Source organism: Penicillium macrosclerotiorum, assembly GCF_028827735.1.
Source record: "Penicillium macrosclerotiorum strain IBT 26536 chromosome Unknown utg000006l_segment0_segment0, whole genome shotgun sequence".
Lineage (NCBI taxonomy): Eukaryota > Fungi > Ascomycota > Eurotiomycetes > Eurotiales > Aspergillaceae > Penicillium > Penicillium macrosclerotiorum.
Genome location: NW_026643085.1, coordinates 1,720,852 through 1,735,008, shown reverse-complemented (window position 1 = coordinate 1,735,008; position 14,157 = coordinate 1,720,852). Strand labels below are relative to the sequence as shown.

The window sequence follows — 14,157 nt, the reverse complement described above, 5'->3', positions numbered from 1 at the left end:
AATGCTGTCCTGGCTTCCCAAGGGTTCAGATTGAGGTTGGGATCAAATACCAAAATGTAGCAGATGGATAATGAAATGCGTAAGCCCCAAGATGGCCGAATTTGTTGGCGTTATCAGACTGGCTGGTACCAAATGGAAATGATCCGGCCAAAGGACTGTCAACCCTATCGGAGGCTCCAGAACAGCCCACAGCAGGAGTTCTTCAGGCGGAACGGCACGTCATTGATCGACTATCGATAGCCCCGATAGCCCCGATACCATGCCCCTTCTTATCGGCTCCGCACTCTTTGTTCCTGCGCCCCCTCCCACTTTGTCCATGAAATAGCTCCTAAAACATCTCTCTCCCGGAGGAGCATTTCCTTCCGCCAGGACTCAGAAGCGATGCCGCCGGCGTTCTCCGGAGTAAGCAACAGTGGCTGACTTTGGGCTCCATGCGCACATTGGGGTGGATGCGCCAAGGCCAGCCCCCAAGTGCCCCGGAGCTCTTTGATCGCTGTCCATCCTCCGCATATTTATCTTCTGCGCCTTCCCCGTGAGTCTCAAACCTCTACGAGATTGCCTCAGAGACAGCTAGATAGCTAATTGAATCGTGTGTTTTACAAGGGCCCGTGGCGTATCAGTCGTTGTGTTAGAAAGCCCCCGCGGAATCACACAGCTGTGCGCGAATCGCTTGGGCCGCTCCAGATCGCATTGCCCTGATATTAATCCGGGCGCCATATATCCAGCTGGCTTGCTGCAGGACAGGAAGACTCTACCGACGTGCAAATAAAGTCTCACCCCGTGCTCTTCTCCAATCAGTGCCAAGCTTCCTGGGTTTCGCCTGCAGTAGTGCCTTGTCCTACGCTGCACCGGGCGCCTCACGGTAGTACAAACCGGGGAAGGTCCACCACGAGTGGGGTTCTTTCAGGTGGTAGGAGACTTTTATCTGCACCTTCAAACCTACCTTGCAAACTACGGAGCCGGTATTACACTCCAGAGAGTCCTTGCTTCCTTCTGCATTAAGCACGCGACACCGCCGGCTCCCCCTCGTTGCTGCCGCAATCTCCTCGACTCTTACACATTTCCGGCACACATACACAGGTATCCGAGCTGCAACCTTTCTTTTGAAGCAGTCCAGATCACAACTTTTTCTTGGTTTGGTGCACCTGGCCTTGGCCTCACTGTCGGTGTTAGCCGCCCGTTCTGACTGATCTGTTGCCGTTCGACCAATCGACAAGCGCTATTCCCGTGAGACAGACAGTTAGAGGTTTTGAAGTTGTTGAAACTTGACTCTTGTTGAGATTCAGACGCCAAAAAACCCTCGGCCATTTTCTGAGCCGACCATTTGAGGGCTAGATTTCCACAAGCCGTGTTTCAAACAACCATCAAAACGTCGACATGCCGGAAACGACGAAAGATAAGGCGGCTTTCGAAGTCATTGTTTTGGTGAGTATGTCCATTGCCCGCTACCACCCGCATGGGTCATGTGGAGAACGAACTGTCAGGGATCAGCAATCATTACCCCTCCCCCCGCCTCTGGCTCTTGTTTCCCAATGCTCAGCAATGTGGCGCTAGTTCCGGGTCCTGGCAGATAGAGCCCTGCATGTTGAATGGATAGGATTGTTGACTCTATTTAGGGGCCAAATGGAGGACCACGTGAGGATAACGTCACTGGGCTTCTTGTGCGCTCGACGGCCTTGAATTGGTCCCCTGGTTCAGTTGTTGCCGTTGATGCAGGAACTCTCCTTGCAGGCATTATCCGACTGCTGAACCAAGCTGTCCCGAAGGCGGTGGACCATAAGATAGTGAATGGACCTTTCAGTGGCCTGGAGCTGCCATTCAAAACCGCAGAGGCAAATGCAGCCTATATCTTCCGAGACATTATTGGCGCCGTTCTTATCACACATCCCCACCTGGACCATATATCGGGGCTGGCGATAAACACACCAATCCTGGAGGCGGGAAACGGGCCGAAGCCCGTGGCAGCTCTGCCCTCAGTTCTAGCCGCTATCAAGAACCATATGTTTAACGATATTATTTGGCCTAATTTGTCCGATGAAGATGGGGGTGCTGGTTTACTCACTTACCAGCGCTTGGTTGAAGGCGGGAATAGCAGACTTGGTAGTGCAGGGACCCGAGGATATGTTCGTGCTTGCAACGGTCTGTTGACCAAATGCCTGAGCGTCAGTCATGGCCGAAGCAAGCAACGTTACCACGCTGAAAGCGGCGCACACCATGGAACTGGAAGTGCTGTGTTTGACCAATACATGCTCCAACACCGGGGCTCTTTAGACCAGTCTGATGGAAGGTAAGAGAAGACCCGATGTCAATTTCTTTTGAAGAAGACGACAAGTCGCTAATTCCTAGCCAGCTCTCCACGTATCGGGTCTAGCGGCGCATCGAACGAACCTGCTATGGCAACCGTTGAGAGTTCCGCTTTCTTCCTCCAAGATAACAGCACTGGCAATGAGATCATTGTTTTTGGAGACGTCGAGCCGGATACAGTGGCACTTGAACCCCACAACAGGCTCGTCTGGAAGGCCGCGGCTCCCAAAGTCGCGGCCGGTACATTGCGCGCTATCTTCATTGAATGCTCGTACAATGATAGCATCGATGATGCCTTTCTATACGGCCACCTCTGCCCACGACACCTGATCGCTGAATTGAAAGTCCTGGCTGATAAGGTCATGGATGTGCGCGATGGAATAGCTGAACGTAAACCAGAGCCCAACTCCAACAGCACGGAAACGAGCCCGTCAACAAAAAGAGCCCAAAGTGCTACTGGAGCTCGAGTATCTTTTTCCGACTCTCTTGTGCTAAGCGAAGAATTGGACCAACCAGACCCAGCCCGCTGGGCCAAAGAGATCCATCCACCACTGAATTGCCTTTCTGTCTACATTATTCATGTCAAGGAGACCCTTTCTGACGGTCCGCCTCCAGGCGAACGCATTATTAAGGAGCTCCAGGCTCACAGTAGAGAAGCACATCTGGGGTGTGATTTCTTCCTTCCAAGTACGACTGAACCTATCTGGATTTGATGCACGGAAGGGTTGACGGTGGCTCTTTTTCATTATTACTTTTGTTTTTATTTTCCATTGCCCCTTTTGATGGAATTACGGCGGTCTTTTGTTTTTACAGCTTATCATGGGACCATGAGTAGGAGCAGGGGTTAGAAGGCGGCTGGATTCGTTAGGGAGTTTTCTCATTTCAAAGTTTATGATCACCTGGAGGGAATCTATGCTTCAGCAACTCACGAAGGCTTTCTGGTATTGAAAGTCACTCACGTAGCAAATTTAATTAACCCATTACTGTAGTCAAGCTATTGATGCTCTCATTGATACCTTGTACTTCAGCATTGCGAAAGCATCTCTAAACAAGGCGAGCCCCAAAGAACATCTCTTCAAATTAACCGAGAATATATCAAGAAGGGCACTGGATAATACTAAGCTGAACAGCGACCAATAATTAACTTGTAAGATAAAATGTTCATAATGTACATTATCAAGCAATTTGACCCTCCTGAGCTCTCGCAATGACGTCTTCCCAAATTGAGTCATTGGCAGAGGGTGCACGTAGCCCTGTAGACACATTTTCTTCATTTCCGGCCGGGGCTTTGTTGGCGGGCAAGTCCAAGATCCCTTCACCGTCACGAGCAAAATCAATCAAGTCCTCTTCTGTGCCCCATTCGCCCATCGCCATCACACCAATTGGAACACCACTATCCTTGGCATACCCTGCAGGGCAACTGATAGATGGACACCCGGTGAAGTTGGCGAGCCAGACATACTCCATGTTTCGGACAGATGTTGCACCGTCAGACAGGCCGCGTGAAAGGTCTCCTTCGCCGCTGATATGCCAGCCCGGCAGCGGGGTCGTCGGCGAGAAAATAATCAGCCCGGGATATGTTTCGAACAGGTGTGCTAGGTGCTGCATGAGCAGGTTGCGCAGGCGTTGGGATGCGAGGAAGTCCTGGGCATTGATTTGGTACGTGCCCAAAGACACGAAGACCTTGTTTGGAGCCGTCAAGTGCCGGATCTGACGGGCATCTACGCCGGAGGCGATCTCGGCCATGATGGTGAGCACGTGTGCGCGCTGGCCTTCGGGGACATAAGGGATCGTTATATTCACTATTTCGTATCCCCGCTGGCGGTAGTATTCGAGGGCATTGTCGAAGACAGAGCGTACGGCGGGCTCAGCACGGTCGATCCAGTCGCTAAAAATACCGATAGTTTTGGCTCGCTGCCGGTCAGAGGGTAAAGGGATTGGTTGGGGAAACTGGGAGGATATCGGATCCTGCGAGGCGGGGGCTGGAGTGGCCATTATGCGATAGGCGAGAGCGAGATCATCTATATTAGAAGCCATGGGGCCGAGGACACCAACACTTGGTGCAAGACTTAGAGAAGGGGCGCCAGAGACGCGGCCGTGAGTAGTCTTGAGACCCCAGATACCGCAAAATGAGGACGGGATTCGAATTGAGCCGCCGCCGTCAGCCCCGAGTGCAATGGGTACCAGGCCTGCGCCAACAGCATAGCCAGAGCCCCCCGAGGAGCCGCCACAGTAGTAGGTCTTGTTGTGGGGGTTTCGAGGAGTTCCGTAGTTCGGATTGTTGTTGTTCGTGTCTGCAATTATAATGAGCGTTTTTGACACCGGCAGAGAAGCAACAAAGTCAATTGGACTTACCAAGACCGAGTTCATGCATGGTCGTTTTACCAATTATAATCGCACCAGCATTCTGCCATTGCTGTACACACCACGAAGTTTCATCGCTCCCATTCTTGAAATCCAATTTCGTGCCTAGCGTGCGCTTATACCCTGTAATATGGACTTCATCCTTGATCGCAACAATAATCCCGTCAAGTGGACCCAGTGGTTGGCCCTTTTTAAACCGCTCCGTGGATGCTTCAGCAGCTGCGCGGATGATATCGACCTGCGACTCGAGGAAAGCAGTGGAGTGTTTCCCTGGGGGCTTGATGTCACGCCGGACAAGAGGCAGCAATGTCTCTACAACTCTGGTCGGCGTCAAGTCCTTGGAAAGATATAGTGCATGATAGTCGGCTGACGTATAATATCCACTTCTTCCTTTCCTCTTTGCGACGACAGGGGTCGGTATGTCGCTGGGTGTCAGCTCCACGGGAATCACAGTAGGATCATAGCGACCGGCATATTGAAGGATTTGAGGAATTTCGCGAATCACACCGAAGCCAGCAGTGCGCCAGAAATGGCTCTGAATGAATCCAATATTATGAATTCTAGACCATGCGTGTATAGGTTAGTGGACGAACACGGTTTGGCTTTGGATAAGCTCCGTCGCAACTCACAAGGTTGCGCCAATTGCCAAAGCCGTGCCTCGGAAGACAGGAATGGACTGGGTCTCATTATTGTATGGCACAACAGGACCCTCCTGGGCCTGGGGATAGTTTAGAAATGAACGACTGTCGGAACCCATTCTCATTGCTAGGGAGCTTGCGCAATGCGGAGTTGGAAGGTGTTTTGGGGCGGTGATATCACTCAGCCGCGGCTCACGCTTACACGTGGGGGTCAGCTGATACCCTTGATTCTCCACAGGCTCAAATACAGCATAAATTGTGATAAAAAAAAAAAAAAAAAAGAAAAAGATTCACATTAGTTGTTGCAAATTACTATACGCTCCTATGTAATTCTTTTCAGTCGATGCGAAGTCTATCGGAATACTTCAGATAAAAGGAAAGAATATAGGTGGTATTGGAGGAGAGTAAAAAGCCATAGACTTTTGGTACATACATTTCTAAGCTTGATTGCTCTTCGAAAATTGACTACAATTACAGGCGCAACTTGAAATTAGTTTTTACCATTACCAGGGCTAGACCAGTCAATATGGCAGCATATACTACCAGAATAGCCATGGCTTGCGGTGTGTTCATGTCCAAGGTTGGCACGCTCAAGTTCACCGCCCCAGTCAAGAGGTTGGCTACCAAGAAGATGCCCAGACCGCCATGATTAAAGGCATGAAGAATGCGACTGGTCGCGAAAGCTGCACCCTCATTTTCGCCATCCTTGCCAGTCGCCCGGTGAACATTGGGGAAGAAAAGAGTTTCAATCAGGCAAAATAGAAAAATCTGTGCACTGTTGAAGGCCGAAACCCACAGGACATAAGGCATATTGGCCAGCCGACGAGAAACTAAGATGTTGGCACCGTACCCCATCGCATAAGTGGAGTTGAAATAAAATAGAGTTGACCAGAACAACACTTGCAACACCAAACTAACCAGCACAGATTTGCGTGCCTGCTGGGGAGACTTGGTGGGTGATGTCCCGCGGGGGATGACACGGGTGCCAACTCCTCGACCGGCCAGAAAGATGGCCAAATACCCCAGGAACGAGAATATACCTTCACGATTCTTGGAAAACAAGTCGGGCCCACGCGGCGACACCAGAATATAGGTTTTGAGATCGGTTGACTCGAGGGCCACCTGATAGGCGACCGAAATAAGCAGAGCCAGAGCTTCATAAGAAGGAATCAATGCAGTTAGGGTATCAAAAATCTCCACAAAGGGCGGCAACAAGCCCAAGGTAAAGAAGAAGTTCCAGTGTACGCCGTATTCGGTCACATGCTCGGCGTAATCCAAGCCCTTGACGCTCCAGAGCCGGATCAGACCCAGCACTAGGAGGGGAATTGAATGGCGTAGAGAGCCAAGGAGTCTTCCTCCTAGGGATACCTTTGACGATTTAGAAAGGCGACTTTTTAGGACTGCCCGCGCAGACACTACGCCCGCCGAGAAGACGAACGAGCCCACGCCGAGATCCATCAACGAAGTCCCCCAATTCTCCACTTTGGCGAACCGGCGCGGGAACGCTCGGAAATCGACTGCAAGAATAGCCACACAGGTGACAACCATCATAGCTGAGCGATATGTCGTCAAGAAAGGGTGAATAGGCAGGGTTTCGACCTGGTCTTGGACCTGATCATTGCGGGCAGATACCTTGCGGGGCGGCTTGGCTTTTTGCGAGGTTCGTGAGCTTGGCTGTGTGAGGTAGAGGAGAACGGCCGGGGTGATCAGGAAAATGTTGAGGAGGACCGGTGCTGAAGAATAGGCGGTCGTTGCAAATAGAATTGCAAGTACATTGAGAATGAAATCAGTCAACAAGGCGGCTGGGCCGTAAGGAGTAAAGAAACCGAGCCGGGACTGAAGCGCAGACCACAGCAGAACCGATGCCTAGATTCAGGGAATATTGGGTGAGTTATGCTCACGGTGGATAGGTCTTTTGCGGGGGAGTGCAATCTTACCGACGCGACAAAAGAGACCGCGTTGATGTCCGCGATATTGCTTCCCGATAGGTTCGACACAAAGGCCTCCTTCCGAGCTTTATAGCTCGGGTCCATTTTGAGAAAGGCTGTTTTTGTTTTGAACAAGTTCACGCCAATTATGATAATTCCATCAAGAATCTAAACGACCAGTGGTCCGAAGGACAATTGAGCGGGGAATTGACGAGGGCGGAGAAATCCAAAGCTCCGCGTTGAGCTGGCGGACACGGTGGCAGTCACCTGACGATCTCCGATTTGCTGTTGTTGACTCCGGTCTGTGATGTCCACGGGATGTTCAAATTCTCTTCACAGAGATCATGAACACCACAAATAATTCTCATAAATCCCGATGGGATGACCCAAGAGGCCAAAAGAGAAGTGAATACCAACAATGAAAGCTTTGCGAGGGTTGGCCGAGCTCGGTGATCTATACGGAATACTGCGGGCCAACCGGGCAGATAAGACGATCCAAAACTCGGCCGGAGATGATCTGTGCCGATCCGAGGCAACTGTTTTATGCAACAGCTACATCGCCTACATCTTTTACATCTTTACTGTATCATTTTGATTCCGGGCAAGGCTGGCACTTTGTCCATGCTTCGCGGATCGGACGATTATCCAGGAGAAGCGGACAATGCGCTTCCGGGCCAGCCTTCTGGTTGGCGTCGGTCACCCCGGACATTGCACCCCACCATTTGACGAGCCGCCCCATGCAGAGGCTACTGCAGCATCGAGTGTCCAAGCCAAGGTGGGTGTTATCGAAGTCTGCAGTGTCCACGGCCCTTCTCTTCGCCCCCAGTAGGCGGACCAAAGAACCAATCGAATCTCCCCCAAGCCACCGTCTATCCACCAAACAAATCGTCTGGCTAGCGAGACGGACCTCACAAGGCTGTAGGGTGTCAGATCGAAATGGCCCAATTACTGTACTGTAATTGGCCCCAGCAGGCCCCAGTCATGGAGAAAATGCCGTGCCAAGCGGGTTCTATAGACATTGTTTGGCAGCTTTAGCCCTCGTGCCGGTGATTCTTAGTGGGCATTGACCGTGGCCTGCTCGGATCCATTCCGGATAGCCCGCCAGAATGATCTACCAAAGGGAGTTTTCTACCTGGACTGTAGCCACTCTCGTTGCACAGCCAAGTTGTCCGTCCGAGATCGTCATTTACTCCGTGTGTTATCGGTATCAGGCCCGCAGTCATGGGGTTGTGTGCTAAGTCGATGTGATGGCCGTTTCCGACCATCTTGAGACAGGATAAGGGGGATCCTTTAGAGAAGAGAGGGGGAAGAAAGAGACCAACCAGCCTTGCAGGATTGCTGTCAACACCAACTTCTCAGTCAGCACCGGCGCCTAGTCAGGATCATTTAAGCTATTTGCAGACGTAGGGAGACATCTTGTGTGGGGGTAGACATGTGGTCTATAGCACGGCGTGTACAGCCGGCAGAAACTTTCCAGTGAAGTTCTTCACAGTCTTAGCTATGTTGGATTTGTTGGGATGATGTTTCAGTAAAAAGCCACGTCGATAGATCTGGATGCGATCCACTGCCAACAGTATAGATTGGAGACGGGTGTTTTCGGTATCGGGAGAATTGTTCATCTTCGATACAACTACTTTTCTTCGTTGCCAGCACAAATTCTTGCGGTTACAGGATATGGGATCCCACTGATCTGATCTAGTCCAGGGACCGGCGCTATCGGGGTTTGAAGGCCTGGGGGCCAAAAAAGCAACGGGCCCTCTCTGGTCAGTATGGTGTACAATATGCACCTCCATGTCCACGAGGCCCACGCTGGTTTGGAATTAAAGCAATCGAGAGCAAATGGCCAGGGAGAAGAGTCCAGGAATGCACATTTTTTATGTCAAGCCCGTGGTGACGAGGGATCGAGCGTTCCCATCGGATCGAACCACACACCCTCCCCTGACACACGAATCGGGAGAATCGGGACGGGAGCCTCGTAGCCGCCAACCTTTTTTTGTCCCCCACTTTTGCCCAGGAACTAATCAGAGCCGATCAAAAAAAGGCGAGCCGGGATGGTGGAAGCGCCGGCCAACAGAAGGGGTGTAGACGAGGACCATATTACCAACATTCGAACCTGCAGAGCGATGGGACAGCCGTCGACCGAGCTCCACTTGGGCCAGCCGTCCCTATCAGGCCGCCATCGAGCGAGTTACACGACTAGATTGCGTCCCTTTGCGCGCCGAAACTGGGTCTTTGCATGGGTCGATGCCCACCACCCGGGAAGCCAGCGGGCCTAGCAGCCAACGGAATCGGCTCCTCGACCCCAAAGAAAGAAAAAGGACGCTATGTCCATAGCTTCTGGGTCCCCACAAGGTTCGTGCAGATCTCGCTGCTCATTGGTCCGCTCAGAAACCAGTGCTCAGCCGTTGGATGTGCCGCATCGAGGTGTCCTTTGGGGGGTCTGGGTCTGGGTCTGATGCAAGCGACGATCCGGAGAAGGGCAGGCAATGTCCTAGTCCGCGGTGACGGGAGACCTTATTTAAAGCCTCGTATCCCCAGTCAGACGGGGAACTCAGCACTTTGAGGCACATCGAGACACATCGAGACACATCGAGACACTCGTTCGATTAAGTTCAGGGACGGAGCCACCTACCGGGTATCTGGCTGGGTAGTTCATTAGTTCATCCTGGGCCCACGATCTGGCTGTCTAGGATTTGCACCCGACCTTTCTTTGCCCTTGTCTCGCGCCCCCTCCTTCCCCCTTCGGCTCGGTGATATAGGGGGCCATCTGTCGGCCATCTGGCAGCTCTGGTTCTTCTGGAAATCTCTTCTTTTGGGTTGTTTTCCGGTCAGGAGAGCCCCGGCTCTCCCTCGATGCTGCGTTCTCCGTCTTTGGTGGCCTGTACAGGATCCATGGTCACCACCAACGCGGTATTTGCGAGACAGAATTGGGTCCCGGAGAGCCGGGCGGTCGTGCACCATCCGGGGTCTGGCCTGGCAGCCCCTAAAGATAAGGAGACCATGACGAGTCGGGATGGAGGTCTACCCAAGAAGCGGGAGTCGCGTTCAGGGACTCGAAAGGTTTCATCTCTCTCTGCGGAGCAGCTGGAACGGAAACGAGCAAACGATCGAGAGGCCCAGCGGTCCATCCGCCAGCGAACAAAGGAGCATATCGAGCAGTTGGAGAATCAAGTCAACACCCTTCGGGCACAGGTGGCCGAGATGCGACCAAAGAGCGAACGTTTCGATGAGCTGCTCCGGCAGAATACCGCTTTACAAGACGAGGTCGGTCGGTTGAAGCGACAACTGGGGCCCTTTGCGGGTCGTCCCATGTTCACGGCCAGTAGCGAACAGATCGGAGCTCCCTTTCGAGGCGGATGGCCCTTGGATGACAGTTCCAGCAACGCAGGCTCAAGTCTCCCTGCAACAAGCTCCATCCTCCCTTCACAGCTCGCTGGGCCGTCCCATCTCGCATCAAGCCTTCCCAGAGCTCCATCGGCGGTATCGGGCTCTAGTCAATCATCTCATCAGCATGACTGGCCCACTTCGTACACGACTACTCGGTCCCCGTCTCTCGGCGAGTCCTCCGATCCTGAGTTCTCCACCCGGATGGAATCGTATGTGATCGACGGACAGTTGCAGAGAGGTTCGCGCTTGGTTTCACAACAGCATATCCCCGTCGCAACCCCTCAGATCAACTTCGCAGGCTGCCCTAGTCCGGGTCAGACCGCCTCCAATCCTTCCTTCTCCCAGCTCTACTCTGTGAGTCAACATCCCCAGGGACAACCAGATGGCCTGGCTTCATCTGCGCAGCCACTTGTAGACCAGTCCGTGGCGGGCTTTCTCTCTGCACATCAACCTATGTCCATATCCATGTCCATGTCAGGCGCGAGCGCGTCTAGCCAGCCGCCACCGGGTCAACCCTACCCGTCGCAGGCACCAACATACCAGAATCCGACCTATTCTTTCCCATAGGGACACCAATCGTGATATCGAGCCTGCTGGAGAGGAATGCACCATAGACCCCTAAAAAGGTACGGGGAAAGGAGCGTGATGCCCCTCAGAAGGAAAACGAAACTCAACGCTGCGGGCCAAACAGATCTGTATAGAGTTAAACCGCAGACCCCACACGGTACGTTCGTAGACGAGGACACATCACTGGCACTCGTGGAAGTGGTGACTAACATCACTTTCCTTCAGACCAACGTGTGTGGTGCGGAGAATGTCCTGCTCAAAGCCGAAAGAAAAGCAATCAAGGTCGATTATGCAGGATTGGCAAGAAGGAAAAAAGACCCGGCCCGCTGGCTCAGCCGCCGTCAGCCGTCTTGCAGTCCCCACACGCCGAAGCCTATACCGAGTACGAACCCCCCACAGAAGGATAGGACCTCCTTACAGTCTTCAATCCAGACAGTTGTAGGTGCGAAATGAGGACGTCATTTGCACTCAACCTGACTGAGGCCATGTGGCATCTCAATTGCCGGGGAGTCGATGGGAAAGAGGACAGTCAGCATCTCAGGCTTACCCATCCTCTTTGGAATGTCACAGCAGCTTCAATACGCCTCACTACAAAGGGCTGGTAATATCAGTCTGAAACGTGTTGTACAAGGATACCACAGGATCTGAAGAATATAACGCGGCCTCTGAGGCAGTACGGAAACTCTCAAAATAAAGGATTTTCGTCAATCCCTTTATTGGTGTCTTGTACTCCCAGAAGCTTGCGAACTGTACAGTACATCGTGGGTGCGTGGCAACCCAAATTTATCGCAAAGAACCCAAAAAAAGAGAAAAGAAACAATGCTTCAAATATAATGCCAGGTCGTCATCTCTAGTTAGTGTATTGCTTCTGTAGCAGCTTGGCAATAGTCTGTAACTGAATGTTGCTGGTACCCTCGTAGATCGCGCCAATTTTGCTGTCGCGGAACATCTTCTCCGCAATGCCCTCGCGCACGAAACCCATGCCGCCCATCCACTCCACCGCAGAGCCGGCAACCCGGCCGGCAACCTGGGAAGCGTACAGCTTGGCCATGGCAGCGTCCTGCACAAAGTCCTGACCCGCCTCCTTCTTGCGCGCGGCGTTGTAGACGAGAGCCCGGGCTGCGGAAATCTCGGTGTAAGCCTGCGCAATCTGGTGCTGCATGCCCTGGAAGTTGCCGATCAACTGGCCGAACTGCTTGCGGTCGTTCCAGACGTAGCTGTTCTCGTTAGTGGATTGTGGGTGGTTGTTTCCCTCAAATTCAGAATCCAACTTACCGGGCAGCGTGCTCCCAGGCACCAAGGGCCAGGCCGGTCATCTGCGCAGCAATACCGATACGGCCCTCGTTCAAGATATTGATGGCATACTTGTAGCCCTGGCCTTCCTCACCCAGGAGGTTGCTCTTGGGGATGACAACGTCGTCAAAGTTGAGCACGCAGGTGCTGCTAGCCCGGATACCGAGCTTCTTCTCCTTCTTGGCAATCGAAAAGCCCGGAGTACCCTTCTCGACAACGAACGCGGTGATGCCTTTGTATCCGGCGCTGGGGTTCAGGTTGGCGAACACGAGGAAAATACCCGACTCCATGGCGTTAGTGATCCACATCTTTGAGCCATTGAGCTTATACCCATCAGCGGTCTTCTCGGCCTTAGTCTGCAGCGCAAACGCGTCCGAGCCAGAGACAGGTTCCGACAGACAGAACGAGCCAACGGTACCGGTGCTCAGCTTGGGCAGCCAGGTGCGGTGAGACTGGGCGTCGCCGTATTTCATGATGGCGGTGTTGACCAGGGTGTTGTGAACGTCGACCATGACGCTGACACTGGGGTCAACCCGGGCTAGCTCCTCGATCGCAACGATCGCCGCGGTGAAGTTCATGCCTGCGCCGCCGAACTCCTCAGGGATCTCGATGCCCATAATGCCCTGCTCAAAGAGCTGCTCCACCACGGCGGGGTCCATGGTTTCGGCTTCGTCCATGTCGCGGACCTTTGGGCCGATCTGCTCTTGGGCAAACTTGGAGACAGCGTCGGCCATCATCGACTCGGTCTCGGATAGAAGGGAGATCGGGGTCGGAGTGAGGCTAGAGAGGTCGGCATCCCGCCGGCGGGAAGTAGTCGAGAAAGTATAAGCGCTAGGAGACGGGATGATCGGGTTAGTATGTGAAAGGAGTCTCTGACGGCGTATTCAACATTCCCACTGCTGTTGGGACGATACCTCTGAACTGGGCGGATGGCAGCTACCCGCTTGGAGGCCAGACGGGCCGAGGGAGCAGTGCGCGACAAGGGTCGCAAGGCACGGGAGATGGAGGCCATTGCGCCTAGAATGAGGGGTGCAGTAGAGAGGGGAAAGGCTGTTGTGTGCAAATGAAAAAGCAGACGAAGAGACGAGGGAACGTGAATGTGAATGTGAAGGCCGTTAAATCACAAGGGAACTGAGCTGCAGATGAGCCTCGGTTAGCGGCGGCCCTGGGGATTCGCGGGGCCGTACAAAAGTGGGGCCTATGGGATTCCCGATAACCTAGGCTTTCTCCCATCAGTGTTTACTGCCTACTGCTTACAGTCTAGGGATGCACAATGGCTGAGAAGGGGCTAGAAAAGTTTGGAAATATGTGATATGCTTACTATGTACTAGAAACTACAGTGTTTCTTTTGCCTCTAAAACTTGGATCTTTTAAGGTCTGCCTATCTCTTCTGTCCACAAAATCCATTCCAGTTATGCCCTTCATGCCGAGGCAGTCTTGATTTGGATTCGGCACAAGTTCATGAATTGAGAATTAGAAATCTACCTACTGGAGAAAGACTGAATGTACTTTGTAGTCAAAATAAAGAGTTTTTTAAAGTGTCAACAGTTGATGCAGACCTATCAGAGATTGATCGGCCGGGCACTAGGCCTCTTCGTCAACGGAGATATTAGAGTCCAAGAAAAGCTTAGCATCGATAATCCCACCAAGATGCAGTTTTAATTTGCTCCTGAAAC

At 52.6% G+C, this 14,157-nt stretch overlaps 5 protein-coding genes across 5 annotated transcripts; 2 read left to right on the top strand and 3 right to left on the bottom strand.

Annotated features, from left to right (window-relative positions):
• Nucleotides 1-1,377: 1,377 nt before the first annotated feature.
• On the top strand, nucleotides 1,378-3,017 carry pdeA (3',5'-cyclic-nucleotide phosphodiesterase PDE1; the record flags this gene model as incomplete). The annotated part of the gene is made up of 3 exons (XM_057077628.1): nucleotides 1,378-1,425; nucleotides 1,617-2,287; nucleotides 2,351-3,017. The coding sequence occupies 3 exons, from the start codon at nucleotides 1,378-1,380 to the stop codon at nucleotides 3,015-3,017; spliced, it is 1,386 nt and encodes a 461-aa protein (XP_056933208.1).
• Nucleotides 3,018-3,480: 463 nt separating this feature from the next.
• On the bottom strand, nucleotides 3,481-5,431 carry N7462_005909 (amidase; the record flags this gene model as incomplete). The annotated part of the gene is made up of 3 exons (XM_057077627.1): nucleotides 3,481-4,598; nucleotides 4,660-5,201; nucleotides 5,298-5,431. 3 exons carry the CDS (start codon nucleotides 5,429-5,431, stop codon nucleotides 3,481-3,483), a joined length of 1,794 nt encoding a protein of 597 aa, XP_056933207.1.
• Nucleotides 5,432-5,777: 346 nt separating this feature from the next.
• Nucleotides 5,778-7,339, bottom strand: gwt1 (putative GPI anchor biosynthesis protein Gwt1; the record flags this gene model as incomplete). The annotated part of the gene is made up of 2 exons (XM_057077626.1): nucleotides 5,778-7,172; nucleotides 7,244-7,339. The coding sequence occupies 2 exons, from the start codon at nucleotides 7,337-7,339 to the stop codon at nucleotides 5,778-5,780; spliced, it is 1,491 nt and encodes a 496-aa protein (XP_056933206.1).
• A 2,787-nt stretch (nucleotides 7,340-10,126) lies between these two features.
• N7462_005907 (bZIP transcription factor) lies at nucleotides 10,127-11,188 on the top strand (the record flags this gene model as incomplete). The annotated part of the gene is made up of 1 exon (XM_057077625.1): nucleotides 10,127-11,188. One exon carries the CDS (start codon nucleotides 10,127-10,129, stop codon nucleotides 11,186-11,188), a length of 1,062 nt encoding a protein of 353 aa, XP_056933205.1.
• Nucleotides 11,189-12,038: 850 nt separating this feature from the next.
• N7462_005906 (acyl-CoA dehydrogenase) lies at nucleotides 12,039-13,493 on the bottom strand (the record flags this gene model as incomplete). The annotated part of the gene is made up of 3 exons (XM_057077624.1): nucleotides 12,039-12,405; nucleotides 12,464-13,312; nucleotides 13,396-13,493. 3 exons carry the CDS (start codon nucleotides 13,491-13,493, stop codon nucleotides 12,039-12,041), a joined length of 1,314 nt encoding a protein of 437 aa, XP_056933204.1.
• Between the last annotated feature and the right edge of the window lie 664 nt (nucleotides 13,494-14,157).